Below are 27,688 nucleotides of genomic sequence, written 5' to 3' on the forward strand. Positions count from 1 at the left end.
TCGGTTTGAATTTACGCTTGCCGGCAAATTGGTCATCGATAGTGCAGGGCACACTCATCGATATTTTCTGCCCAGCAGGAGTCAGACATAACTGCCATCACTAATAAAGTAGAAAAAAAAAACCATAAGCTTACCACAGGTGTCGCAATTTTCAGTAAATTCGCAGCAAAACCAAACAATTTTCATTCAATCATCTGTGAAATAATAGCTATCACACAAAATTGCACAAATGGACATCGAATTGAAGAAGGTGAGTGGAAGGCAAGTTGCCAAAAAGGCAGACTGCCGACTAAGAGCGCGTGCTCGTCCAAGGAACTTACTCATAGACAATTACTTTTGCGTGCAGGCCTTCACCGAAATGCAGATCAATAAGCGGGAGACGACCAAGAAAATCCACATGATTGACATGAAGTGCGACATGGTCAAGACGGGCAAACGCAAGTACCAGCTGACGGAAAAGGGCACCAGCAGTTTGGCCGACGACACAAGGTACATAACTAAAAGCACGACTAATCAACTCCAGATGTTCAGATGTCTAATTGGACTGTTTCCCTGCAGAGTTTACCAGTCCGTGGGTCGCATGTTCCTGCTTACCGATGTGCAGAATATGCGCGAGGACCTAAAGGCTAAGCAGGATAAATGCGACAAGGCGATAGAACTGCTGGAGAAAAAGAAGGAGTTCTTAGAGAAGTCCCTTAAGAGCCAGGAAGACGGTTTGCGCGAGCTGGTACAGCAGCGCAAGGAAGCCGATCAGACTGCGAAATAGACTACAACTCCAAACTGGCATTTATCCTCAACGCAATTGCTTATTTATTTTCAATATACTCGTCTAAATTGAAGTTGGCGTAGCTGACAAACTCGTTGCCCAGATTGCGTTCGTGTTCCGGGCGGAAGATGCACTTGAGCACGGGCAGGCGGGCGGTTAACCAGGGCTCCACCACCTCACCGGAGCACAGGATAACCTTGCTCTCCTTCTGGTTTCGTTGCAGCCTAGTGACTATTTCACACGTTTTGGCAATGCACTCCTGTGACAGGAAGGGCGGGTCGGCCACGATGAGGTCATATTGCTGGTGGTGCTCTTTGAGGTAGTCCGGGTTGCTCCCTACGCAGTTCAGGTCGTAGTGCACAAAATCTGTGCCATAGGCTTCGAAACGCATATCGAACTCGAAGATGTGGACTAAAAGATAGAATGATGACTATTCATTCATAGTCGTTTCACATGTCCACTTACCTGTGTCATGTATCTCCCTGATGTCCTTGTAGAGCGATGGGCAGGAGAGCAGTGCTATACTAAAGTCACCCGAATCCTCCGTGCGCTCCGCCAGAAGCTTACGCACAACATCCCGCAACGTGTGCTTGGTTTTCGTGCTGTACCAGAACTGACTCAATTGCTGCAAGCGAAGAGAGTTTCAGCATGAGTTTCTAAGGTATTTGCAGGTGCTCTTGCCCAATCCTCCTCGAACTGTGCATCCTTGCCGGTCTTGTTGGCTATTTGATTCTCCTCCTCGGCTTCGCGTTTTGATCGCTCCAACAGGAATTCGTTTAAAATGGCCAAGGTGTCGGCGGGCAGCGAGATGTCGTCGTCCATGATTAATAATTCGCCAATGCGAATGAATCCTAGAGCATTCAAATCAAAATAAACCAAAATGTGCGTTTGAAGATTAGAGGTGCGAAAGTAGCGATACAAATGACAACTTATTGGGGGGACTCCAGGCAATTGCCCTTGGCGCTATTTTCAAATTGTAAATTATTAGAAGCTTAGGCCAATTGCTATATTGTTATGTTACTTTCAAAAATAAAATGTATATTATACGTGTGCATATCGATTACCAATTTTAAAAAACCATCATCGTTGTAAGAATTTATAATTTTAAGATAATTTATTGATACAACTAGCTTTTTCCAAAAACCTGTATCGGAACTTATTTAACAATACATTTTCAAACTGGATTGAATATTTATACGTTGTAGTTGTCGATTAAAACTGCAACTTTTAAGTACGTGGTCTTTAAAATTCGAAAGATCGAGAAAGCTGAGCGATAAAAATCGGTTGCAGCCCTGTGTCAGTTCGTTTTTATCGAACTAGATCAGCTTTGCCCGTCCATCTCTAGTTCGCACGGGAGCCCCGACCAAACTGATACGTATTAATTTACGAGAAAAACTTGTGTTTAATTTGAAGTCACATCATATCGCAGGCTGGAACGGACCTGCTGCTAAGTTAGAGGTAAGTGGATGGCCAACGTGAATTAGGAAAATCAGTGGCTCGCCGGAAGTGCGGCGCAGAACGAATTTCTATCGAAATCCAGGCGATTAAAGGCTAACTTTCTTCGCTTGACGACGTTCCCAAATCGGATAAAAGGGTGCTGCTGGCCCAGTGATTACTCTGGTGAATTATGCAGGTCGGCATTTGGACTTCCGTGCGGGGGAGGAAGCATCCAATTCCGCAGCGCTACCATGTCGAATTTTCACAGCGCGGCGCGAAGAGCCCTGCACTTTGATTTCGTTGCCGTTCATTGTGGAGTTCAGTCGGGTCAATCAGCCTCAATTTGCGAGCGTTACCTTCTGAATCTCTGACGTGTACCTACCAACCAAATTGACCATCCAAACTGTCCATTATGTGACATCATGGCTAACATATTTTCATCAGTTTGGGCTTCCGACTCCGGACTATTGCATGAATAATGTGCGCGCGGGGTGACAGGTGCTACCTTAAGTTGACTAGCTGACCCACTTCCGTTGAAGGACCCTCCGTCCACAGATCCCAATCGATATGGCTGCCCCACTGTCAGTCCCATTACTCGGCATGTAAATCGAAAGTACACGTAGGATGGACCCACTCGTCTGGGTTTACTTAATCGTTCGGCCCAGCCCACTCCCCTCATGTTTCACCTGTTGCCACCTGTTTGTGTTTCAATATTTTGACGTGTATTTCGTAACAACATGCACATTGTGCGCTATCTTGCAGTTTTCTCTTCGAGCTTCGTAACGAAATCTTTGCGTTTAGTGCGCCAGGCATCATAAACCGCATACTCGAGAAATATAATTGCCGAACCGTAAGAGTACATGATACTTTAGCGATGGCTTGACTGTTTTCTTTTTTTTTTTTTGGTTTCCTCATGCAAAGCACTGTCCGTAATGGTGGGCAAGTCATCTTGGCTAAAGCGAACATTAACACGCCTTTTGGGCCAGCCCGTTCTCGTTTTAAGTGCGTTTGCCAGCCACTTTCCATTTGACTGGTTTAACAGTTGGCCCTGACTTTCAATTAAGACGTGAAGCGCGTGTCACTGAGTCACTGAAAAGCGGATTGCAGTCTAATCCTGGAGTCATAGAGGGCAGATCTTGCGGGCTATTCATTAGGTTGGAACCCTCAAACATCAGATAACGCCGCAGTTACTTAGCCGAGGTTCTCTTATCGCTGCCTATGCCTTAGATAGCAGCCAAATTCCCGCCGATAAGGCCGAAAGTAGAAACCTTATAACGATTTTCTGTTCATTTCTGCCTTTTCATAACTGCCTTGCAGACTGAATACTGAACGGAAAGCGTGCACGAAAGCTACTTCATCATGAGCACAACCACCGACCAACCACCGCGCTCCGAGGGCGCCGAGACCAACAGCTCCGAGAGATCCTCACAGCAGCAGGAGCAAACGCAGCAATCTCAATCACAGAACGTACCGGCCAAGCTCCTGCAGCATTTCCAGACAAATCGCATCGATTCCGCGCTATGGGCACTACGTCTGCTGGTCATCTTCTTCACCGTCAGCTACGTGCTGCCCATCTTTACGTGAGTACACGCGTTTTCCACATTGACCTACTCTAATTTTCACTTACTTCTCCACAGCTCACAACAGAGCGCATTCAGCAAGGTTATGCTGGCTAATGCCGCCATCTCTGCCTTGCGTTTGCACCAGAGATTGCCCACGTTCGCGTTCAGTCGGGAGTTCCTTGCTCGACTGTTTGCCGAGGACTCGTGTCACTACATGATGTACTCCCTGATCTTCTTCAACATCCGCCCATCGCTGTTGGTTCTGATTCCCGTGCTGCTGTACTCTGTTCTGCACGCCTCAAGCTACTCGCTTAAGCTGCTGGATGTAAGGAAAGAAATATTTCACATGTGGCACTTGTCTAATAAGAAATGTACTTACAGCTGATTGGCCAGAACTCATGGTGGGGTGCCCGTTTCATCATCTCCATTGTGGAGTTCCAGGCGGCGAATATCTTGAAGGCAACTGCATTCTGCGAGATCTTCATCATGCCTTATGCCATTGTGCTGGCCTTCATGTGAGTTTTAGCATATATCTTTTGAGGGGAATGCACTCCAACGCACAATGCTTTAAATTTTAGGAGCCACGCTGGACTGATGACGCCCGTTATTTACTACCACTATCTGGTGATGCGCTACAGCTCGCGACGAAATCCCTATCCGCGCAACGCTTTCGCTGAGCTGCGTATAACCTTCGAGGCGCTGGCCGCCCGCTCACCACCGGCTCTTGCCAAGATCATCCGTGGAGGCATTGGGTTCGTCAACCGCTTGGCGCCGCAGCTACAGCCGGCTGCAGCGCAAGAGTAGACACGACCAGCAGCTAGCGGAAAACAACAATCAGATGACATATGAATAAGTCTATTTAAATACCAGTTCACTTGCATAGATGTTCACACAGGAGATTGGGGTTCATCCGTTTTATTTGTTAGCCGAAATTCGTTGCACCTTTTTGAAGCGAAACTAGTTGTTTTACACCAGATTGTTTCGGCATTTAAGTTTAAATTTATCTATATATTATTGTAGTTTTTTGAGTACATCATCATGCTTTTTTCAATTACACACAATGTGGCCACGCACGAATTCCGCCATGGAGTATCAACGGCGCGTATTACTATATTTATATCCCAAAAACAAATTATTTCAATTTGTTTTGCTTTAACTTATATGTTCAAAATACTGATCAAACTAACGCTGTTAGTAATTATTTACATATATTTTGTATGAGTGTGTAAAGATTCGAAGAACCAAACAAAGTAAAGTAAAATTAAATAAAACATTTTGAGAAGGTACTAGAATTTGGATTACAATTTTTTATGGTTGATTGGCTTTAAATCTTCTGCTATTGAAAAATGGTATCAATCTTAATAATTTTCGTATCATCCTTAACGTATGCAATACATTAATTCCTCCTCCTCTGGTCATATAAAGTATATACATATATCAGGATCACGGGTCGATCTGGCCATGTCCGTCTGGCGTTCTCTGTGCTGCGGCATCTGGATGGGAGCAATCTAAGCACTTTTGTAGTGCGCCGAAGCATCAATCCACATCACAACTAATGAAATGATTTCTGGGTGTGAGGCTAGGGCGTTGGGAGTTTGTGGTTGGCTCTGGACTGCTTCCGAATTTCCATCAAGTTCAATGAACTTCTTGCGCAGCGCCAAAAAAACTGTTCGTCCAAATGAGGGTGAAGGCACCCGAGCTTTGTTGTGTTGTGTAGGTGAAACGACTCACTTTCGTTCTCAGTGCCGGGAAAACTTTGGGGCAGGGGCTTTTCCTCAGGGGCATGGAGGCAGGGTAGCAGGGTGGCAGGCAGTCCGTCCAATAGCACTGCCAGTGAGCCAGTTTATGGCATGGAGTGGTGTCTGCGTTCATGTTCATATGCGTGTTGATGCTTTCATGGGGTTCTTGAACTTTACCTCTGTCAAAGATTTGCTTTCTTGTTCCGATTATCCGAAGACAGCGGGAGGAACTTTGTGGCGCGGATTATGTTTCACTTAATTTGTTCAGCTTTCTTAGGTTCTTTATTAAATCAAAAGTAAGGGCATTGATTTGTAGCTTCCGTTCTTTTGGGGGGAAAAGCTGAAGCATACAAAATAGGGAATTATTACCCCGGGGCCATTATTTCTACTGAAAAGTAACGTTATCTGAAACTATTTCCCCAAAATCACATATTTTTTATATCGTTCTTAGGAGCAAAAGAAATGGAAGCACCAATTAACTGTAGGCAATGTTTAATTATTTGCGGTATGATCAAGTTTTCTATACCAATATTTTAGTACCTCAAAGAAATTAATTATGAAACCAAAATCAATAAGATTACTATTATTAATAATTTGTAGGATAAATACTTCTAGGGTTATATTGGGGATAATAGATAATAGATTATATGGATCAAATCTTAAATGGAAAGTGGTGGTGAGGTACGCATCTAAGCAATGTCATCAAATAAGAACTCTATTGGTAACTTGGAGTCAAGCAAATATGGGCTTAAATGGGTCAAGCTAACTAACTGGAGTCCACCACTCCGCATTGTGTATGGGTTCGAATAGCAACCCCCTGGAAATTTTCGGACTGGGACACGCATAAAATTTGGGCAAAAAACTGAGTGCCTATGCATTTCCACCCTAGTCGTCCCCCCACAAAAAAAAATAAATAAAACGAACTTCCCAAATGACATCATGTCAGCCCCATCCCCAAAAAAAAAAATAAACAGCCGAAAAGCAGTTGCACTAGCTGTTCGCATTCGTGAGTGTAATGTGAAAACTAAATTAGATACCGAAAGCGAAAGCATAAAGCACAGCTGAAAAATAAGCCCCACGCATTTGGGGTTGTCCGCCTCTTTTCCAAATCCCCTTCCCATTCCCATTCCCCTTTTCCCGACTACAAACAAGAAAAGGTCTTTGAACTCTTCACCAAATGTTGTACGAAAATGGGTCACGACTTGAGCATTTTCCAAATCGAAAATTTCCCCCATTGTCAATGGGGGAAATTGTCTCTAAGAAAACCACGCAGAATTTCCCCCCCAAAACAATTTCAATTGTATTGCGTAGTCGTCTGGAGTTTGCGCAGCTCCATCAGCTGATTGGGAAATTTATGCCACCCGCAGCAATGGAAAATTGTGCGTTTTTGTTTAAACAATGTGTGATTAAAATGCCAATATTTAAATAATTAAATCCCAATTGACTAAGAAAGTTATTTATGTTTGTTAAATGACAATTATTAAAATAAAATTAAATAAAATGTGTTCGTATTAAAGATTTTATTCTATCATTCCAATTATTTTGACAACCTGTGTATTGAGTTATGTATTCCATAAAATGCCTGTCCGTATTTAAAATAGTTTTATTCATTCGTTTTAAATTTTAATTATAATAATCTCTATCGAACAAGCTAAATACATCAACTTTTTCCTACTCAAACTTGCTTGAAATGTAAATATCCCGCCTCAACAATGAAAGTTTCACTCAAACAGCTTAGAACAAGGGAATTTCCCTCAAGCAAATATGGTTTTCACTCAAATGCCTTTAAATCGGTTGAAACGAGCTCAAAGGGAATTTCCCTCCAATTGGATTCAATGGGCATGACATAACCGGCTGTGAGTCCGCTCGTGTGTGTGTGTGTGTGTGCCTGTGAGTGGTTCTGGTTGGAGTACAAGTGCTTCCATTTATTTATGTTTTTTTTTTTGGCTGTGGCCAGTGACCCCTTGGTTAACGGTATCCATAGTATTATGTAAGTTGCCTGGGGGATTTCCCCTTACTCCCCTGATACTTTTCTATGCTCCATGATGATCTGGTTTTCAATTCTACCCGCAGTCTTTGGCTATTTCCATGATTTTGATGTTAGAAACATTCAACTTATGTATGTATGTATGTACATATGATGATCTCTGATGGAGCTTTATTTAAATAGTTTTTCCGTTGTATCATCAAGTTGGGGGAGGAACTACTTAACTATGTGGCGCCCATACCCACATATATCTTCACTCAAGTGGCAATGTTATGTTTGATCCAATTGATCTTTAGTCTTTGCCTCTTTAAAGGGCTTTACAAATAAGAGGAAAAGTGCAGCTTTACTTATGTAAATAAAAAAATCTATATTCTATGCGTTTAAAATTTGTTATCTGTCAACATGGAGTGATATTGGAGTTCATAACCCCCATTCTTGGATACCATTTCACCAAGCCGGCCGGTTAATGCTTCTGTTGAAAGGAATCGAAAATGGGCTTGGGCACTGGAAGAGGGGGAGAAGTCGCCCCATTTCATTGAAAGGAAAAGTATGCGCATGTCAATGGGCCAAACCACCCTCGCACCTCGTCCTTTCCGGAAAGTCCACCCCCGAGAAGGAAAATTTCGGTTTCAAGAAATCGAAAAGAAAATTTGCAAGGTTCGGGGTCGTTGACCCAAGGAAAAGCAAAGCTGGCTTTGCCCAATAACCCAAGACGCAGAAGCCGCAGGAAAATCCTCGAGATCTAAAACCAACCCCCACAGCTAGAAAAGGAAATTTTTAGCGCTGGTTGGCACTTATTGTAGAACTTGCAGGGTGGAATACCTTCAAGATGGGAAAACTTGATAAAGTCTAAAAATTCAATAAGAACACTTAACACTTATATCGAATCGTAAAAAAATCAATCCGTCTATTTTTTGTATGTTACAGTAGATACATATGTAAGAAGCTAATGAACTTTTGTTTTAGCAAGGAGCAAATCCCTGTAATCTCGGTTTTTTTTTAATATTTAATTCTAATCCTGTTTGTCCGCAAACTCTCCTGGTGCGTTTCGTCACTACGTGGGCGTTAGTCCGCAGAGATAATCAAACTAGAATAACCGTGTAATATGTGTAATGCATTATCGCATAGCCTATTACATTTAAGGTCATTATACTGATTGCATATTCAAATGACGCAATTACGCAAAGTTATTAATATAATTCTAAGAAATTGTTTTTTAAGCGTTTTTAGTTGTGGTTGTGGTTTGGGTACCAAACTAGACATTCTTAAATCGTAATTTATGAAATCCTTAAAAGAAGTTTATAACTTCAGCTTCGTATAACATACATAAAATATCAAGTTGCTTATATGACAAAACGTGTTACGTTGGTGTATTTTTTCATTAAATATTAATTCTTATCGCTTGCACTTTGATTACTCGTTTACGTGTTGACAAGATTATTACAAGTTATTTTTATAACGCGATGTAAAACGTTAGCGTGAATGTGTTTAAATATAAATGACATGTTCGAATTTCAGTTATCTACCTATGCAGCACACTTTCGCACAAAAAAACCCTAATATCGCTTACATGTGTTGTAATGATATACTGACGTATACTAGGCCATTCTGAGTACATAGCTTTTCTAATAATATTCCTGCTATTCATAGCAAAGTTAGCTGATATCACTAACTAATTTTAGGCCAGCCCAGCAAAGCGAATATCTTATCAACTACTTCGCAAATAATGTCGAAAGTCACAATAAATTGAGGTGAGTGCTTATGGCATATTAGGATATTGATTTTTGCGTAACGGACACGTTCGCCCCATCATCTATAAACATTGCCAGTATTGCAGCTCCGGAACTACCGTGAGTAAAATCTGTAAAATTCACTGAAATGTGCGCACAGTTTTCGTAATGTCCGCTGCACTAATAGATCGTGTCATCATAAATAATAGAAAATATTGCACTTTTGCATTTACGTTCGGCACATTGCATTTTTCACCTGCGACGTTTACGTTCGCTAAAGCGGCGCGTGTGCTCGTAAAAGCCGCTCGAAACCGATCGTCAAGTGGGTGGCGGCGGTTGGAGGTGGGACCGTCCGTTTGGCCCATTGAAGCAGTGAAGTCAATGCCCGGCTGAGATTGGCCTTGTGGAATGGTCAAGGTTGCCTATTGGCAATACTTCCGCGTTCCGCATACATTGTAAGCGAGTAAATGTAAATTACTAAACTAGGACCACACACCATTTAATGAGTGCAACTACAGGCAGTTTTCACTTAAGAATTGGATACATTTTCAAGAACTTCAATCATCAATCTTCATCAGTCCTATGAACTCTTATTCGTCAACTGCAAATTGCCTTGAGATAGGAACTATATGAAGAAGAAGAGAGTACACACACTCACTCACGCACACACACAAGTGCAGGCCACGCGCAGCAAACAGCGGAAAATCGAAAAATCAGGCGGCAAGACCGCAACAACTGCAGAGAAGCAGGGATGCAGAGAGCCGGAGAGGCGGAGTGCCGGGGAGTGCTGTCTAGCTATTATAAGCCGTTCTATAGTTGGGCGACGGAGTGTGAGCGAGCGAAGTGGTGTGGGGGAGGGGTGCAGCCAGCATGTGCAGGCGATAAATGCAACGTGTAATGTGGGGAGGCAGTGCACGGGTTTTCAACATCCGATGCCCATTGCAAATGGAAGAGGACGTGCAATGGTTTGCGATGCACGTGTTGGCGGTCAATGAACCGAATGGGCGAGTGAGAGAGAGAGCGAGCGAGAAAAGCAGAAATGCAGGGGCAGAGAAGTAGTGTAAGTGCAGGGAGAGCAAAGATACGGAGAGAGTAAGGGCGAGAGCGTACTGCCGTTTAATGCAGTTATTATTGACGCAGTCTGTCTACGTGCAGAATGTCAATGCCGCCTCCCCTCCACACAACAAGCCACCTGTTATCGATACAAGTTATCGATCATTCAGTGCAGTGGAGCTACATTGTATGCTGCACTGAATATGGATAACAAACTGCATGCCTAATGGAACCGACAATTCCCCAGCGATAATTCAGCCAAGAAACGAATGGCGCCTGCGGTTTAAGGCCAATTGCATTATGAATGTACATATGCATGGATTAGTCGGAAAAACAAATGAAAGCAACTGCGAAATGTGTTTTGTAATCTTTTCTTTTTCGCGTGCAGCCTGTTTTCGTAATTTGTCAAGTTACGTTCCTCCTTATGTAAATACCAACTGAAAAAACAGCTTGAGCTTTAGTAAACCATGTTTGTTAGACACTTGGTACTGCAATGATATTAATTCCTTGTACTTAAAACTGCAATAGCATGCGGTACGTATGAGTGATTTTAACGCTTACCAAAGGGAATGGTTTCCTTAAGTGAACTGAGTTAATTCAAAATAAAAGGCTAAAAAGGTATTTAAAGGTAATTACCAGATACAATGAGAACCTATATAAACTACATATTTCTTCGTAGGCCTGGGTTGGATATCTACAGTGACCTCTAACTTTACGTCATTTGGCATTGACAATGAATACGCAGATGCACTCATTCACATACATGTATGCACTATGTTTGTCGATGTGTGAAGTGTTATTCGCCTGTAGGAACTATAAACATGCAAATTAGACAGAGAGCGTGGAGAGCGTTTTCCGGACCAAGTCAACTAATCGCAATCTGTGTGCCAAGTATTTGCTCTGCCTTCGGTGATTTAGCATCTTTGTAAACAAATTTATTGCACTATAGAAATCGCAATAATAGGAATTACATCAGATGGAATAAAGTCATTACTGTAGTTCTATTCCCTGTCTATTATTTAGCCACACTTACTAAGACGTACATATGAATGCAAATCGGATTGTTGGACCCTTGATATATGCCATAAATTTTCACTATTGCGGTGGCTTTAATGCCCACCCGAGTTATGCAAGTCCGGCGCGATAAGCATTCAACACAGCAGAACTTTAGGTGTCTTGGAGGGAAGGCCTAGGTGCACATATGTATGTGTATGTACATATGCAGCTTTATGTATAATAGGGCACTTACAAAGTTGCGGTAACCGTGACACTCAACTTGTTGCGCACTCGGCAGATGTAATACGCTCCACACGAGTGTTGGCACTACGTTGTGTTTCCCTAATATTTGCACTCTGATTGCGGACCACCCCTGCCAGCACCCCTCGTATCTAATTTCAACCGCATTCTGGATGGCGCACTATTTTTCATTGTTATCTAGGCGTAAACAACGTTAACAAGCTCCGTAATCTCACGGAACGCCAAACGCGCCCACAATGCTCAGCTTTTCACATTTTGGTGAAAAAACAAAAAAAAATTAAACTTGATAGGTTCATTTTAACCTTTGCAGGGGGTATTTTAATTTTTAAAAAAAATTTCTAATCCCATAAGGTAAATACATACATATGTAACTTCTTCATTACCATCATAAATAAATCCCTACGTCTGCTCATATATTTATTTTAAAGTTTCCTTTAAAAAGGATGAAATGAAATGAAAATAAAAAGCAGATGCACATTATAACCGATTACAAGCGTTAAAGGTGCAATAATAATTCTATCTGTTCATCAGGTATACATACATACGTACATAATGTGCATAGCCTACATACATACATATGTTATGACTATCAAGTTTCAGTTTTTTTTTTCTATTTTTAGATCATTATATGCAGCAGTTCACTTTAAATGCCAAGTACTGCATTTGTTCTACGCCAATTTGTCTGTACATCACAACCGATTTGATGGCAACGCTGTGAAACGAAGAAAATGAACAGCTAAGTGAATGCTTTCTTCGTTGGCGGGTGGGTCCACCCACAAAGTGAATAAGACGAAATTCTTGGCACTCGCCGCGACGACCACGCCCACTGTGCCCAGCGACTGCGCAGCGGCTGAATGGGAAGTGGCGGTGGTGGCGGAGAGGATACCCACACCATGATGAAGCGCATGCATGATTTCCATTTTCCATTCCCATGTGCAGCATGTGCGAAAACCGTTGCACGTCCTCTCGATGGCGTCGAAAATCGTTGCACGGCCGCCACGCGAACTCTGCCAGCTGCCCCTTTCTGCAAGTTGCCAGACCTTCGGGGTTTGGGCTTGAGTTTGCTGCTGGTTGTTGTAGCTGTAGTTGTTGCTGTTGTCGCAGGAGGGATGAAGCCCGAATTTATTGCACCGTCTGACCCCCGCGATCCACACCCCCCTCTTTGGCGTTGGCAGCAGCAGCGCAGTGGCAGCGCCGCAGCAGCGCAGGAAATGCGTTCGGCTTTCTTCGCCGCCAAAAAACAAAAATTGCTGGGCTCTTTCTTTTTCTTTTGCACCCATGGAAATTAAGAAATTTCTCGGTTCTCCGAATTCTGCAGCGCGCCGTTTATTTATACACGCCATTCTTTTAATATTGTCATTTTTATTTTTGTCAACGCTATCGTCGCCACAAAAGAAATCGCAGGTCAATACACTCCTTGTAATAACAAATGTATGTACATAAAACAAAATGCGAGTGCATTTTGCGGGTGGCTGGATTCAATGCTGTCTGGGATTGGGAGCCAGAACATTGTAGCACGTATAAATAGTTAATAGTATTTATAAATATAGATAAATATATTGCTTTAAGTGAATAATGTTGAACTGTATTTTAAGAATAAATAATAATGCAGCAGTTCCAAGAGATCTAATATTTCTAATTTCTTAAGCATGAATATTGGACCCTAATGTTTACTTTGCATTTGATTTTGGGGGCAGCTATTTATATGCATATTCTATCTGAATCTAATCAAATTGACGACCCTTGCACGGTGACTGGCAAATCAGCGGCTATCTGAAACGGCCATACTCTTTGTTAACAAATCTGATGTTCGGACCATTCCAAACGTCGACATTTTTTACGTGTGCGGCGATATCATAATAAAAATTTTATTGAGTAAGTTGAGCGGTGCCAGCAGAGGCAGAGACAGCAACAACCATTGCAAAAATATACAAAAACTGCGAAGGCGGCGAACCACCTTTATTAACTTATTCTGTGCGTGTGTGTGTATGGCAGCTGCGGCAAATGCCGGTTCACACACACACACACGCATAGCGACTTTCGTTCTGCGCTAGCTGCGCAGCCGACGCCGCTGCCACCGCGAGCTTTGTTCTCGTCGAACTTTTCGGTTCTCGTATTTCTCGACGAGCAGGCAACGCGCACGGACGTTCGTTCTCCGAATTTTAGGAGAACTTGGACCTCGAGTAGTTTTAGAAAGTTAATGCCCAGCAGCTGCGAATCGCAAAGAACCCAATCAAATCGTTAAATACAACCTACCAATCGATCTCGTTTGCCTTATGAAGTAGAAGAAAAGTGGTGGTCGTTAAGTGTTATAGTTTCCAACGCAAGTGCAATTTTTAAATCAATTTTTTACGTTGTGTGTACGTTACAACTACTAAGACTGACAGCTCTGATATATCGGGAAGCCGAAATTAAGTTTATTTCCGGCGAGCTGACACAAGCAAAGATAGGAAGTGCTAAGAATTAGTGAATTAGTAAAGCTGTATCTACATGTGTATGTATGTGTAGCCCGAATACTACATAACAACCTAGATCAATATTGTTTAAAGTGGCGTGTGAATGTGCGCAGAGATAACAACAACGATTGCTAGTTGCTCAGCAGATAATAAACACACACACGCACATCGGACCACACACTCGTGACTAGAACATATTCACGGAAATCGGAATAGAACAACAATAGCAAAAGCAATAGCAACATCAGTGCAAGAGAGCAGCACGATTCTAAACTTGAAAATAATAATTTTATAATATCAAAGCCCGAAGGTTGTCGACGAATGGCTCGCCCGAAGAGAGCCGAGTGAACCCGAGCGCGCACCCGAATGCCGAACATCAAGTATACGTACGATCGCTTGCTCAGCGCCTTTCAGTGCTAGCCAGCTACCACCAACAATAACAATAACAAAAACAATATCACTGCTAAACGGAAAACAGAAACGTTCCTCTTCTAACGGTCTCAGTGAGTTTTGTAATTGGTCATTTGCGAGTGCGAACAGGAGAGACAGAGAGAAAAGCAGAGAACTGTCGCAGCGATTGCGATTACGGTTACGCGGCGCAGTGAAAAAGTGAAAAAGTTTAGGCGGAAAACACTTGCCTCTGGTCGATTTGCGTGTTTGGACGCGCGACTCCCTCAGAACTTGCAAAAAAAAGGAAAAATCGGCAAATAAGCAAAAAAGTGATCACACATCAAGAAGCTTACTTGGATTACCAATTGCGGTCGAGAAGGACTTATAAACTGAATTCTACGGATTTTATAGAACAATTTTATGGTGAGTTCTTTGCATAAAGTCTATTTAAAATTAGCAATATAATTAAAATCATTTAATATTTGTTCGAAAGTAAAAAAGGAAACTTAATTTTTTTTTAATTTATTTTGATTTTTTTTATTTAATTTTTTCTTGATTTTTATTGTTTAACATTTCGTAAACGCAATTTCAACGACTTCTCCTATAAATGTCCCGCAATTTACGTCAAACTTAATATGGCACGCCAATGATAAGCACCGAAAAAGTATCACAACAGATCTATAAATACGCAATCTATACAAAAAATCACACATACGCCCCATGATGCACTCGTTTAATTTCCTCTGGTCATTTCACCCATTACCGCAATGCAGTATCTATTGGCACATAGGGAAAAGTCCCAAAAAACACACCTCCACAGCTACTTTACCAGCTGTTTCATGGTGACTCAAAGCCCAATTAGCTTAAGAATCGACCTTTTGAGTCATCATGACAATAGGCTAATATAAATCGTTCTAGGTATTCGCCACTTTTGATAATGACTCTATCGATCCTCAAGAGGGGTTTCCTAAGCATTGGTGACTCATGTGGTGAGTCACTTATTTGGGGTCTTAACACTTGACAGGATCATGCCATCAAATTGTGATAGCAAAACCATATAAACAGGTGATCTGTTTACTAGAAGTGCCATAGAAAGGGAAAGCCTTGACAAGCTGAAGCATTTATAATATGCTCTTCAAAACATTTATAACGATTCGATTACATTCGGTATAATGATGATTTGGGCATTAACCAAAGCAATATGCAAATAACCATGACACTTCAAGTACTTTGACGATAATCTGGATTGGAAATTCAGATTCAGAAATTACATAAATTTGATTTTATCACACTTTTTATCAAATCATTTGCCAATTTTGTGTCCGAAGGTCAGTGCCAACGTCGAGCGAAAGTAGAAATAAGCGAGCCCCAAGAATCGGAAAGTGGCAGCAACGAGTAGGTTGCTAAAAAAATTCTTTGCTGCTTTAATCTGGGAGAATTGATATTGAGGTATTTATGTTCACAGGAAATTGTCGTCGCACAGGGCACAAAAACAAAAATTCCGATTATAAAGCAAGAAAAACACAATAAGTTAATGCTGGTATCGCTATCGCGGGCATTACCAAGCTGATTTTGAAACGTCTTTCTTTCTTTCTTTTCGGGCCGCACTCACTTGGGTTGTCGTAGCTGCGTTCATTCACGTTCCACCTGTTGGCACTCATGGGGATTGGGATTGGGCTGGGCAACCGAACTCTTATCAAATCACTTCGGCGATATTCAAATGTACGCTGTATGTGGGAGCAGCTGCTTTATGAATGGTGCCGTGCTCAGATTGTATGGTGCTGGTGCTGGTGCTGGGGATGCCAAGATATATGACCGATATGCGAACGAACTGCCCGATTATAGAGCTTACTAAATATGAACGATTTCGCAATAAAAAGTTGGAAGGCGGAAACGCTAACTAGTGATAGTGACTGTTGGTCGATAGGGCAGGCGAAGTACAATCGAATTGTATCTTTACCATTTTCAATCTTTTGAAGTACTTTTTGCATCTATCAACATTTGAAAAGCATTTTTTATTCAAGTTTGCTCTTTCTAATCGTATCGTTTCGTTTTGTATCTTTGCATCTGATTGTTTTTTGCAATTATTCTTAGCACTTTTACTTTGGCACCTTGGCAATAAACCAAATAAGCGATATTTATAACTGGAATTTATTTTTAGAGCAGTGCGAAGCAGCAATGTCGATTGTTTCTGGTCATAAATGTGCAAACTGTGATCAAATATCAGCGAAAGCGAAAAGCACAAACGAAGCGAAGGCCTTATCAGGCATTCTCTGATTTCATGCAGGCTATATAGCATTTCGCTATATAGTCTCCATATTTTCTGCCACATTCTGTGGCGATGACCAAGTCACATGACCAACTCGTGGCGAAACCCTCGATTTTTCGACTGATTAGGTGAGCTACCCTTTGCCTACCCCATTGAGTTTTATGTTGGAACGCGGCAGCAACAACTAGGGAGACTTTTGTCGCTCTGTATTTGTATCTGTATCTGTATCGTTGGCAGATACACACAACGCACTGGCTCGAGTCGAGATATTCTAACGCAAATGGGGAATAAAGCGCAAAAAGCCGGTTCGCAGACATGCGTAAAACCTGCGCCTCTGTATGCGTGTTCACGCGTATCTGTGTGTGCTGCCAAAAATTTCTGTATCTCTATAGGCACCCCCATGGCTCCCCCCGTGCCCCTGCCCTGTCCATCCTATCAAATCCGCCATATTTTCGTGAATTCGTTACTGGTGCCGTTTTGGAAGTTCTTTAGAAGCGTTGTTGCTGCTATCGCTTGTTTGTTTATCAAGTTCGAGTGGTGTATATACATACATACATACGTTCATATATGCATATATTTAGGATGTCCGACCGCTCGCCCAAACCCTCTCGCCCATCCAATTGTTGCTCTTTTGATACTTTTATAAATAAAAAATGTTGACCTTGGTTAACAAATTTTAGAGCAGTTTATGTTCTCTTTCTTGTTGTCTTGTTTCTAATTGCCGGTTCTGCCAATATACGCCATACACACAAAAAACGTTTTCTATGGTCAGTGTTTTGTAAATTTCGTTATTCAAATGTACTTAAGTTCCTGGGAACTAATTTGATATTAAGAAGGGTACACGTGTCAAAAAACCCCTGATAAGTTGGAAGCACAGCTGTGAATGATTCCTAGATTATTGTTATCTATTAAGAAGGCGAATAATATTTTATGATGGCCTTTCTCCGAATTTTACTATTCACATTACAAAGATTTCATCAGTTGGCGAAATTCGTTAAGTGTTATATGTAGTGTTTGCATCTGATTAAATTATACCTAGAATTAAATGAAGGACCTAGAAAATTCTTCAAAATTCAGAAGTTGAGCAAATAATAAAATTGCGAAATTCCGAAACAACAATAGCTCGTGATTAAAGAAAATGTATTGTCATCTCACTCTGACAAATGCAAATGTATTTTAAGTTCAGCAATGATTATTCAATGTTCTTCATAAAAACGTTAAATTACTGTGGCCACATTATGCTCGTATGTGTGTGGCACACAGATACGCAAATTTGTATATAAGCGCGGTGCATGTACATATGTATTTGTGCGCAATACATTAACAATGCGCCCTCGTTGCAGCTGCAGCTGTGTGCATTTGAAGGCGAATTGCACGAGTGTGTGTGCGCAAAATACAGCAGCAAAAATGTTTGCCAAGTTCAAGGACAAGACTGCAGCGTCGCGTCAGCTTTTGACGCTGCTCGTTGGCTGTACACGCCAACGTTGAGCGCTTTTGTACCGAGTGCTCACTGTACCGAGCTTCATTTGAAGGCCAGTTGCGCTGCTGCGAAATTCAAGTTCAAGGTATCGAAAATGGCCAGTAATATGTGAATATTTCATAACAATGTGATTTATCAAGAGAAGCTAGTTTAATAAAGTGCATTCGAAAACAGGGGTGCATTTCTAAAAAGTACTTGGCACCACTTTTGTGGTTCATGTCAATCAACCTGTCAAACTTGTTTTTGTCAAAAAAATAGCACACACATACACAAACTCCTTCTGCAATTTTCAATGTTTTTGCAAGATACACACCACACGTTTGGAATCTTCCGCTGAGTAACTGGTGTAGAATATAAATTGATGTTTGATGTTCGCGGATCGAGATCACTTAAACTCGACCAGTTGTGGCAACACACCCCCGGAATGATGGGCCCTTCGATTTCGTTAGTCACAGTGTTATCCGTAATGCCGGAAGCTTACGGCTAACTCGTTTGCCCTCCCCTAATGCAGCTCCAAAAATATCGAAAGCTTCGGCACTCCCCCTAAAAACAAAAAGTTCAACCGAATGCGTGTGCCTGGTTATTTTTAAGGTGGTGCCGTAAAAACCGTGTTTCAATTTGGTTCCAGAACAAAAGGAACGAGTATGTAAAGTGAATTCAATCCCCTTTTCGGACAAAGAACACAAAATTCGGCACGTAAAGGCGGCACTTGTGCATGCCGCCCCTTTGTTGCTTCTTTTTTGGGATCTGTACTCGTATTATTTATCGTACTTATTTTGGGGTTTTCACAAAACATTATGTATTGACTGTGGTTGCCCAGCTCCGATCGCATCTGTGTCTGTATCTGTATCTGCATCTGTATCTGGATCCGAATCCCCGCCCCCCAAAAGGCAGTGTTTTTTGGGGCTTCTTGAGGCACCAAGACACTCGTACGTATTTTTTGGATCTCTTTTCTCTACACTTTTTGAAAAAATATCGCTGTGAGCTTTTTTCGTAGTTCGTTAACCCTTGGCTGGATTGAGGTTGCTTCGTCGCCAGCGACGTCGCTTGCCGCTGATGGCAGCGTTTTATCGAGCAGAGTTAAAGCTGAAGCGGAACTGCGTTAGGCAATTCTGTAACTGCAGTTAAACCAGTTTTTTTAAGGAGTTTCCTTCTTCTGACCCTTGTCTAATAAAATATGCATAAATATATTTAAATGCATCCAATTTTAAACCTTGTCTTCGAAATTTAACTAAATCCTTCAAAAAAGTATGCAATGCAAAGTTACCTAGACCTTGCACACACACAAACAGTCATAGAAAAAGTTCGCCTGCAGCGCCAACTGCAGCGTCGACGCAGGCAGCGCGGCAGCAGAACTCGAATTCGACTGCACTCTCACACTCGCGACATTGTCATTGTGTGCGCCGTGCCGACTCGCCTCACACTCTCGCTGTTGTCTTGAACTTGAACTACACGTGGAGGGCGTGCATGGGTTTTCGACTCGCTCGTCGGGCAGCAGCAACACGGGCTGCCGTAAGGAGGTCGTGCGCGAGTTTTCGACAGCCTCACAATCAATGCGCGTGTTGACTCGCTCTTCTTCTTTTTCCTCTCCCCACTCTCTTGCTGACGCTCTCTGCAATGAGTAAGCAATGTTGTTTGCGGTGACTGTTGCAGTGGCAGCAACAACACAAACAACAACGCCCAGTAGGTGGGTGGGGTGTTGGATGGATGGCCAAACGAAAGGGAAGGTTTCCTGGCTGCGCCATTTCTTAATTCTGTATTTGTGAATTGTATGTACATCAGTATAATAAATGCTTGTACGTACATATTGAGATATGTATACAGATGTTGAAAAAGTGAAAACACGTCATTGCACTATGGGGAATTTGATCTTATTTGTTAGCAAAAATGTGTTTTTAAAAATGTTGAAAATTTGTTTCTTAACGGACTAAAAATTGTTAAAAGGCTTATGTTATGTATACGAGATATTAAATTATGTCAACAAATTCCCCATATTGCATTGTGCTTCTGACTTTATGTATGTATGTGACATCTGTATTCGCATTCTAGCATATAATTCTAGTATTCAATTTCGCCAACTAGCGCAACGTGACTTGGGAATATTACGCCACATTTTCCAGCTTAGCGATTATGAAGCTCCCCCCGACACCTTTTTACAACAACCCTTGCGAGTATGTGTGTAGGCGTTCTCGCTCATTGTAACTGTAACTCGCTGCCTGCCTGCGTGCGTGTCTTTGCTTTTTGACCTAGGCCAACCCAAACACTTCGCCCACGCAATTTGTGCGTGGCAGCGCCGACGCAGACTGCGGCAGAGGCGGCGACAGAGCGACGGCAGAGCGGCAGCAGCGCAGCCTAAGCTCAGACTTCGTGTCTAGACCTTCGCAATATAAATACAACACCAAAGTGGAATGCTAAAATTTCTAAATCTGGCGTATTTCGTCCAATAGTACAGCTCTCGTTCTCTCATGTTTCTGTTCCAGATGCAAAGAATCTATAGAAAACTGACTTTGTTTTCAAAAAGCTATTACAAGTACACATTTCAAAAATAGAATAGAATATGTTTATATTTTGAAACTTTTAGTATGTTCACAATTTAAGCCTTAATAGTCTAAGGTTAATAATAGTGCTTTAGACTGGAATTTTCAATTCTTCCGGCCATATTCCGCACCACGGGATTTCCAGTCTCTCCAATTTCATTGGTTTAATTTCAATATCTTATCGCTGTTGATAGTTCTCGTTTGATAAGTCCGCCTAGAACCCTAACTTTAGTGTACAATTTCATTGAGGGTCTTCTCATGAATTGAAAAACGGCGAACGTGTCGTGTTATATTGCCTTATCTTATCGGGGCTCATCGAACCTTAGCTAGAATATGTGAACTGGTACCGCAATCCTCCGTTTGGAATACATACTCCCGACGGAAGCAGAAATAAGTTTATAAACAAATCCGATTCGAGGGGGGAAGCGAAGGGAAAAGCTTACAATTTGCTTATATTTAAGTGTTCAATGACCCCATCAAAAGTCCACAAAGAAGACACCAAAAACCAACACCGAATCCAAACCAACTCAATTTATGTATCTGTATCTCTGCGTATGTATCTCCACGTGTAAAACAGCTATGCATGTGTAAATAGGGTGTATTTTTGGAAGTGAACCTAAGTGAATTGAATTATAATTTAAATAAAAAGACTTCTTGTTAGTTTTTTAGTTTCGTTTAAGCGTTCCATGTTCAATCTGGTATCTGTTAAGTATAAATTTGTATCTAGCTTCCATACTGACCGCCAAGCAACTTTACTGATCTATCCAAACACGGTGATCACTTCCATCAAAGACCAGTTTCAAGTCGCTTTATTTCAGAGCTATCCCAACAAAATAACGGCACTTCAACTTTTCCGAGCCACAGCTGACCCCCTTCCCTCGGTTTTCCCACTCTAGCTGCCCGCCGTTTTGGGAAGCAACTCATAAGAGATAATTGTATCTTTCCCCCTCAAAAAATATTGTGTCGTTCATACCTTCAGAAACTTTTTGGTCGGACAGCCCAGAAGAGCACGAGCGCTCGAATCGGGGGATCGGTGATCATTCTCTGCCCTCCAACAACACCACGCTCACTCAGAAATAGTTTTTGTGTCGAATGTTAATGAACTTTTGCGCTAGTTTAACGCACAGCCAGCCGAATAAACATTCAGACACAATAACAACGAAAGCCGATAAAGTTTTTTGAACCTGCCTTCACCGAAACTTTTGTATTTCAACATTTGCTTCTCGTGCTCATTCTGTTTTTTGGGAGGGTTTCTTATAAATGTTCGCTTGTTGAAGGTGGAAACTGGTCGTTGGCTTTCTATAGATGGACTGTTCGATAGATCCCTGAGATATTGTAGCCTCTAAACGTATAGTTGTCGCAATTGTTAGTTAATTGGTATGCTAAGTGTGGCAAGCAAGTTGGACTTTGGTACTTGAAAAATAATAACAATAAGACTGCGATAAGAACTATCAGAACTTATTGCCTAATTCGTTGCATTTATGGCTCAAATTCTAGAATCTTATCTATGAAAACTCAACTAATTACATCACTTCAAAGTTCAAAGTTTATTCAATGCTTGTATACATATTTTCAATTAGTCTGAAATAATAAATGCAGCAGATAACTTAGATACCAATGAAATTTCCCTGAGCTCGGGGAAATTTTGGTGCACCGTAAAATACAATGTAATCGGAAAAGTCGGAATTCACTCAAACTCGGAAAAAAAACACTCGAAAATTTCCCTTGACATCGCACTCAAACATTTTCCAATTGAGGGAAATTTCGGATCTAATGGGACCATTCTTGTTGGTGGTGGTTGGTTTTTCCGTGACAGGGTTTGAGGCTGATTTTTCGGGAACTCACCCACCAGTCTCCGTTACACCATCGAACCGAAAACCTCGGGAGCGGCGATGTGAACATAATCTGAATCCCATTCTACTCCGTTAAGTGTTGTTTGTACGGGTGTTGTGCGTGTGCTTGTGTGTGTGTGTGGTCCACACCTCGAAAATGACCGACTTTTCAATGAACGACATTTTGAGATCATTCAGGAAAATGCGTATGAACAAGGGCTCGGGCCAGGGCGGTCAGCACCACCAATACCGCAATCATCAGCACCAACAGCAGCCTCCGCAGAATATGCAGCACTACCAACACACCTATCCCGTGCAACAGTCGAAGGACTTGAAGAAAATCATCAAAATCATCAAGAAGAACCTGATCAAGGAGAAAATCACGCGTCAAATGAAAATCCTTGTCTGAAAATGTCATGAAACGAGCGAAATAAATGAATAAATCTTAAGACTGCTGATATACAAATCGAGGGACTGATATTGAAAAACTGACACGAGTTCAGCGCTAAAGTCTGATTTTGCAAACCCAAATCAATGAATAAATTTTTCGAGTATTCACATTAAATAAGAAAAGATCTCTACAAACTTATAAACTATATTATAAACTAGACTTGCTTACAATTGAATGATTGAACCTATACAATCAAGAAGTATTATTAGTAGGAAGCCTATGTGAAGCAGTAGCAAGATGACTGAAAGCAAGAATGATACGAAATCTTGGGCTCCCAAACAAATTTGGATTAAGGATGTTCTCAAGAAATCGGGCACGGAGCTGCTCGATATATCCAAGAGTCCGGCAAAGGCTGTTGCCGTCAAAAAATCGCCGGCGAAAGGTAATTGAGATGCTTTTCGTGAAAGTTCCGAACGAAAAAGTTCCCTCACGACGCCATTTTGTTTTGGTATACGCACTTCTTGTTTTGGGGGAAGTTGTGGGGTTCATACTATCATAACAAAAAAAAAAAAAAAAAACAGCGCGACTGATACAGAAAGTGGGAGCGAGCAGGATGGCAACGGGAAATGCCGGTTGGAAACCGTACGATTCGTAATGCTGTCTCCCAAATATCCCAAGTGGGACATTTTCGAGGCAGGGTTCTCAATGAAATTGTTCCCACTTCCTCTGGCTCTCACTTTCCTGCGCCTTCGCTTTTCCTCCCCCCATAAGCTCGCTAGGTTTTCCTTATTTTGGAAAACCCCGGCCGGCAATAACAGAAAGTGCGTAGCACGAATTGACGGGGTGGATTTTCCCCTTTACGCCCTTTTTTTCCTTTGGCTCTTACGAGGCTTTTCCTAACCACCCGTATTGCACTTTCTATCTGTTTCCGTGTTTTTCCTGAGACGCAGATTGTGAATTGATGGGGGGGGGGAAAGGAGTTAGACCTTATACTATGGTTAAGCTGGCTTTGGATAACCACAAAAACCAACCAATAGGATGTTTATATAACTAATAAGCAGTAATCTCATAAAAAAAGAGTATCTAATTCATTTTTTATTATTATTAATAAGTCTACTTAGTCAAAATGCTCTAACCTAGAATCAACTATCTTGGTCAGAAATCTAATGTGGCTCCTTCTTTCGCCCTCTTCCAGATTCAGCCACAACCAAAATGGTTTACTATTCCGCCAACCAGCTGCTCATAAAAACGGAACAATCTAGTCAGGCGCAGTTCTGCCTCCAGGTGCCGCCTCCACTAACGGCGACGACCACGAGCGTGGGCCTAGGAGTTCCGCCATCCGGCGGCCAGCAGGAGCACTACGAGCTGCTGCAGACGCCGCAGCAGCGACAAATGCAACTGCAGCTGCAGGACCAGCAGCAGCAGGAGCAGCAGCAGTTCGTCAGCTACCAACTGGCCATCCAGCAGCACCAGAAGCAGCAGCAACATGAAAGTATTACGACCGCAGCACCCACGGCAGCTCCATCAGCCCAGCGGATCAAGACAGAGCCCGCCGGCGGATTCCCAGCGGCGGCAGCCGTGGTGTCGCAGGTGCGCAAGCCCAGCGCCAGCAAACCGCAGTTCAAGTGCGACCAGTGTGGCATGACCTTTGGCAGCAAATCCGCCCACACCTCACACACCAAGTCGCACTCGAAGAACCAAGATCTGTCGCTCAATGGCGCCTCTGGAGCCGGCGTTGCTGTGCCCGTTTCAACCGCAGCCATCGAGCTCAATGATGCGGGTCTGCCGGTGGGCATTCCCAAAAGCCCTACCATCAAGCCGCTGCCCAATGTGGCCGCCGGAGCAGATCCCTATCAGTGCAATGTTTGCCAGAAAACATTCGCCGTTCCCGCCAGGCTGGTAAGTGTCATCCAAACAGAGATTTGAAGTTTTTGGACTACCATATCAGTGATATTAATAAAAATATCTCCTTCGATTGCAGATCCGCCACTACCGCACCCACACTGGCGAACGGCCATTCGAGTGCGAGTTCTGCCACAAGCTGTTCAGCGTGAAGGAGAACCTCCAGGTGCACCGGCGCATCCACACGAAGGAGCGTCCGTACAAGTGCGACGTCTGCGGGCGGGCATTCGAGCACTCCGGGAAGCTGCACCGCCACATGCGCATCCACACCGGTGAGCGGCCACACAAGTGCTCCGTGTGCGAGAAGACGTTCATCCAGTCCGGCCAGCTGGTGATCCATATGCGCACGCACACCGGCGAGAAGCCGTACAAGTGCCCGGAGCCGGGATGCGGCAAAGGCTTCACCTGCTCCAAGCAGCTCAAGGTGCACTCGCGGACGCACACGGGCGAGAAGCCCTACCACTGCGACATCTGCTTCCGGGACTTTGGCTACAATCATGTGCTGAAGCTGCACCGCGTCCAGCACTACGGCTCCAAGTGCTACAAGTGCACCATCTGCGACGAGACGTTCAAGAACAAGAAGGAGATGGAGGCCCACATCAAGGGCCATGCCAACGAAGTACCCGACGACGAAGCGGAGGCGGCGGCTGCGTCGGCAGCAGCATCAACGTCCGCAGGCTCCTCCGCCGGATCGCCGTCCTTGCAAGGAGTCAGCAGCAACTCCGAGAGCAGCAACCACTCGCCGCCCAGCTCGCCACCGGCCACAAAGAAACCTCGCCAGGCTCGCCAGCCGCGCGGTTCCAAAACCGGTGCAGCCACCCTTTCCATCCCTACCTCCTCGCCGCTCTCGCCCAGCTCACTCAGCTCCACATACTCGCCATCGGCTAGCAGCATGGCCTCGCCACCACCCACGTCGGCCCACTACCTGCCCGTCCAGATGGAGGCGGATGCCTTGAGCCGGGACAGCGGCGTGTCCAGCGCCCAGCCCGCCCACAGCACATATGCAGACGAGGAGCCCACAGATTTGAGCATGCAGCAGGTCCAGGGTCAAATGCCAGAAAGCACTGTGGACTACTACCAGGCCCCGCCAAGTCTACTCGAGCTGCAGCCGCAAGCCGCTGGTTTAACCGCCCTGCTCGAAGCGGCCAGCATGGCGCGTCGCCATCACGACAACGACGACCAGGTGCAGGATGAGGATGTGCACGCAGCCGCTTGGCAAATGATGCAGTTGCGCCGCGGCCACGTTTCCTTACCTCCAGCGGAGCAGCCGTCGCCAAACCATCAGCCACAGGTGCCCACTCTGCATGTCAGCGATATAGCGGCCAACTACGATGACACCCATGAAGCCACCGTGCTGATCGAGCACTTCAAGCGTGGTGATCTCGCTCGCCACGGGCTGCACAAGGGCTATGCACCAGTGCCCAAGTATGAGTGAGTATTTTGGTCCAAGCCGGATGCTTTCGTTTTCCCTAAGAGTATAACTAAATCGGTTTCGTTACTCCCCTTCAGATCCGCTCTACCCGAACCGGACATTGTGCGACGCGTGGAGGCGGCCATCGGCCTGCGGTCCAGCACGGAGTCTCCGGAACGTAGCTCCTCGCCGGAGAGCGACTCCCTGATGATGGCCGACCGGAACGTGATGACGCTGCCGCTGCGCAAGCGCAAGCACTACATGAACAAGGGCGACGACGGTCAGGTGGATTCGGAGAAGGCAAGCGGAGATGGCTCCTCCGCCGCCGGTGGCGCCGCTTCCGTTGGCGCCGGGGATGGACCCGGGTCCAAGGTGATGCGGATGAGCTCGGTCATTCAGTTCGCCAAGGCCTCCTAGGGGTCCAAGGTCAATCCCCAATCAGCATTAAGACTGTCCAAACAAATTCTAACTGAAATTAGCCTAAGTTTTTTCTCTGACGTTCGGGGTTAGCCCTGGAAAAAGAAAGCAAAGAGACGTATGGATATGGCAAAGAGATAGTTTTCCAAGCAGCGAAAATGAATATGCCAAAAGTATTAAAAAGGGAAAAAAATTTGTTTTAAAATTAATATTACCTCCTATTACGTTTTATTGGCTTGATCCGAGTTTTGTTGAGTGTTTGATTTGAAAATAGTTTCCCGCATATTGCAAAATTTCATTTTAGTTTGGCATATACAATGTAGGTATAGTTTGTTTTCCTGTGTTGTCACTTAGTCAAATTGCAGCAATTGGCATTATGCGTATTAAGCATTAGCATAACTAAGTTAATTATATATAAATGATCACTTAACGAGTCCCAAACCCAAAACCCAAACCGTACACAATAATAAGTTACGTGCATAAAACTATATACACATATAACTGAGAACGAAAAACCATGGCCATATTGGCGCTTAATATTTATAAAATACCTATAATAATTATTTATTATGAACTCTGCTCGCCAAACTTCTTCCTTCACCTCCACGATTAGTGTCAACAGCATCTTCGACATCATGTACCCATCATTTTATATGCATTTTATACACTAAATAAGGGAAAACTGAGGAGAAAGGATCGGTAACTTTAATTTTACACACGGAGAATATTGAACTGATAAACAAGAAGAAAGCAAGCATAACTAGGTTTATATACATTTTCAAACCAGAAGATAACAAATATAATTAAGAGCGTCAGCATAGTTTTTGTAAACGCAGAGTTAATACATAGATTTAAATTCTAAAATCAAATATTGCATGAAAAAACGCAAATGAAATCTGAAAATCAATAAACAAGCGTGAAATAAACAAATTCGGTGTATGTGCATTTTATTGGGCGTTTTAAATATGTTTCATATTAAATTTAGAGCTTACCTGTTTCAAATTGGTTATGCAAATGTAGGTGGCATCCATTCTGGAGGTTAATAGGTCATCAGGATTCACGACAAGTACCC

General features: G+C 43.2%; 5 protein-coding genes across 5 annotated transcripts; 4 read left to right on the top strand and 1 right to left on the bottom strand.

Moving 5' to 3' along the window:
• The first annotated feature begins 97 nt into the window (after positions 1 to 97).
• Positions 98 to 839, top strand: LOC117135165 (prefoldin subunit 1). Its single transcript, XM_033295226.1, has 3 exons — positions 98 to 250; positions 347 to 489; positions 559 to 839. The coding sequence occupies exons 1-3, from the start codon at positions 230 to 232 to the stop codon at positions 764 to 766; spliced, it is 372 nt and encodes a 123-aa protein (XP_033151117.1). The 5' UTR covers positions 98 to 229; the 3' UTR covers positions 767 to 839.
• LOC117135161 (protein-lysine N-methyltransferase CG9154) lies at positions 787 to 1,666 on the bottom strand. The gene is made up of 3 exons (XM_033295222.1): positions 1,448 to 1,666; positions 1,232 to 1,391; positions 787 to 1,177 (listed from the first exon to the last, which is right to left on the bottom strand). Exons 1-3 carry the CDS (start codon positions 1,586 to 1,588, stop codon positions 807 to 809), a joined length of 672 nt encoding a protein of 223 aa, XP_033151113.1. The 5' UTR covers positions 1,589 to 1,666; the 3' UTR covers positions 787 to 806.
• A 430-nt stretch (positions 1,667 to 2,096) lies between these two features.
• On the top strand, positions 2,097 to 4,796 carry LOC117135159 (Krueppel homolog 2). The gene is made up of 5 exons (XM_033295219.1): positions 2,097 to 2,224; positions 3,521 to 3,783; positions 3,841 to 4,090; positions 4,147 to 4,280; positions 4,344 to 4,796. The coding sequence occupies exons 2-5, from the start codon at positions 3,563 to 3,565 to the stop codon at positions 4,567 to 4,569; spliced, it is 831 nt and encodes a 276-aa protein (XP_033151110.1). The 5' UTR covers positions 2,097 to 2,224; positions 3,521 to 3,562; the 3' UTR covers positions 4,570 to 4,796.
• An 8,857-nt stretch (positions 4,797 to 13,653) lies between these two features.
• Positions 13,654 to 27,546, top strand: LOC117136175 (Krueppel homolog 1). The gene is made up of 4 exons (XM_033296921.1): positions 13,654 to 14,800; positions 24,082 to 24,785; positions 24,868 to 26,219; positions 26,298 to 27,546. Exons 2-4 carry the CDS (start codon positions 24,099 to 24,101, stop codon positions 26,614 to 26,616), a joined length of 2,358 nt encoding a protein of 785 aa, XP_033152812.1. The 5' UTR covers positions 13,654 to 14,800; positions 24,082 to 24,098; the 3' UTR covers positions 26,617 to 27,546.
• Positions 20,766 to 23,323, top strand: LOC117136193. Its single transcript, XM_033296942.1, has one exon. The coding sequence runs from the start codon at positions 22,653 to 22,655 to the stop codon at positions 22,902 to 22,904; it is 252 nt and encodes an 83-aa protein (XP_033152833.1). The 5' UTR covers positions 20,766 to 22,652; the 3' UTR covers positions 22,905 to 23,323.
• Positions 27,547 to 27,688: the final 142 nt, after the last annotated feature.

Source organism: Drosophila mauritiana, chromosome 2L, assembly GCF_004382145.1.
Source record: "Drosophila mauritiana strain mau12 chromosome 2L, ASM438214v1, whole genome shotgun sequence".
NCBI classification, from domain to species: Eukaryota; Metazoa; Arthropoda; class Insecta; order Diptera; family Drosophilidae; genus Drosophila; species Drosophila mauritiana.

Excerpts from the sequence above, each read along its gene's own strand:
- LOC117135165 (XM_033295226.1), top strand. The coding sequence starts at position 230 with ATGGACATCGAATTGAAGAAG. Across the intron at positions 251-346 it reads TGGACATCGAATTGAAGAAG|GCCTTCACCGAAATGCAGAT; the intron begins GTGAGTGGAAGG and ends TTTTGCGTGCAG. Across the intron at positions 490-558 it reads AGTTTGGCCGACGACACAAG|AGTTTACCAGTCCGTGGGTC; the intron begins GTACATAACTAA and ends GTTTCCCTGCAG.
- LOC117135161 (XM_033295222.1), bottom strand. The coding sequence starts at position 1,588 with ATGGACGACGACATCTCGCTGCCCGCCGACACCTTGGCCATTTTAAAC. Across the intron at positions 1,392-1,447 it reads CACAGTTCGAGGAGGATTGG|CAATTGAGTCAGTTCTGGTA; the intron begins GCAAGAGCACCT and ends CTTCGCTTGCAG. Across the intron at positions 1,178-1,231 it reads CAGGGAGATACATGACACAG|TCCACATCTTCGAGTTCGAT; the intron begins GTAAGTGGACAT and ends TCTATCTTTTAG.
- LOC117135159 (XM_033295219.1), top strand. The coding sequence starts at position 3,563 with ATGAGCACAACCACCGACCAACCACCGCGCTCCGAGGGCGCCGAGACC. Across the intron at positions 3,784-3,840 it reads TACGTGCTGCCCATCTTTAC|CTCACAACAGAGCGCATTCA; the intron begins GTGAGTACACGC and ends ACTTCTCCACAG. Across the intron at positions 4,281-4,343 it reads GCCATTGTGCTGGCCTTCAT|GAGCCACGCTGGACTGATGA; the intron begins GTGAGTTTTAGC and ends TTTAAATTTTAG.
- LOC117136193 (XM_033296942.1), top strand. The coding sequence starts at position 22,653 with ATGACCGACTTTTCAATGAACGACATTTTGAGATCATTCAGGAAAATG.
- LOC117136175 (XM_033296921.1), top strand. The coding sequence starts at position 24,099 with ATGGTTTACTATTCCGCCAACCAGCTGCTCATAAAAACGGAACAATCT. Across the intron at positions 24,786-24,867 it reads TCGCCGTTCCCGCCAGGCTG|ATCCGCCACTACCGCACCCA; the intron begins GTAAGTGTCATC and ends CTTCGATTGCAG. Across the intron at positions 26,220-26,297 it reads GCACCAGTGCCCAAGTATGA|ATCCGCTCTACCCGAACCGG; the intron begins GTGAGTATTTTG and ends ACTCCCCTTCAG.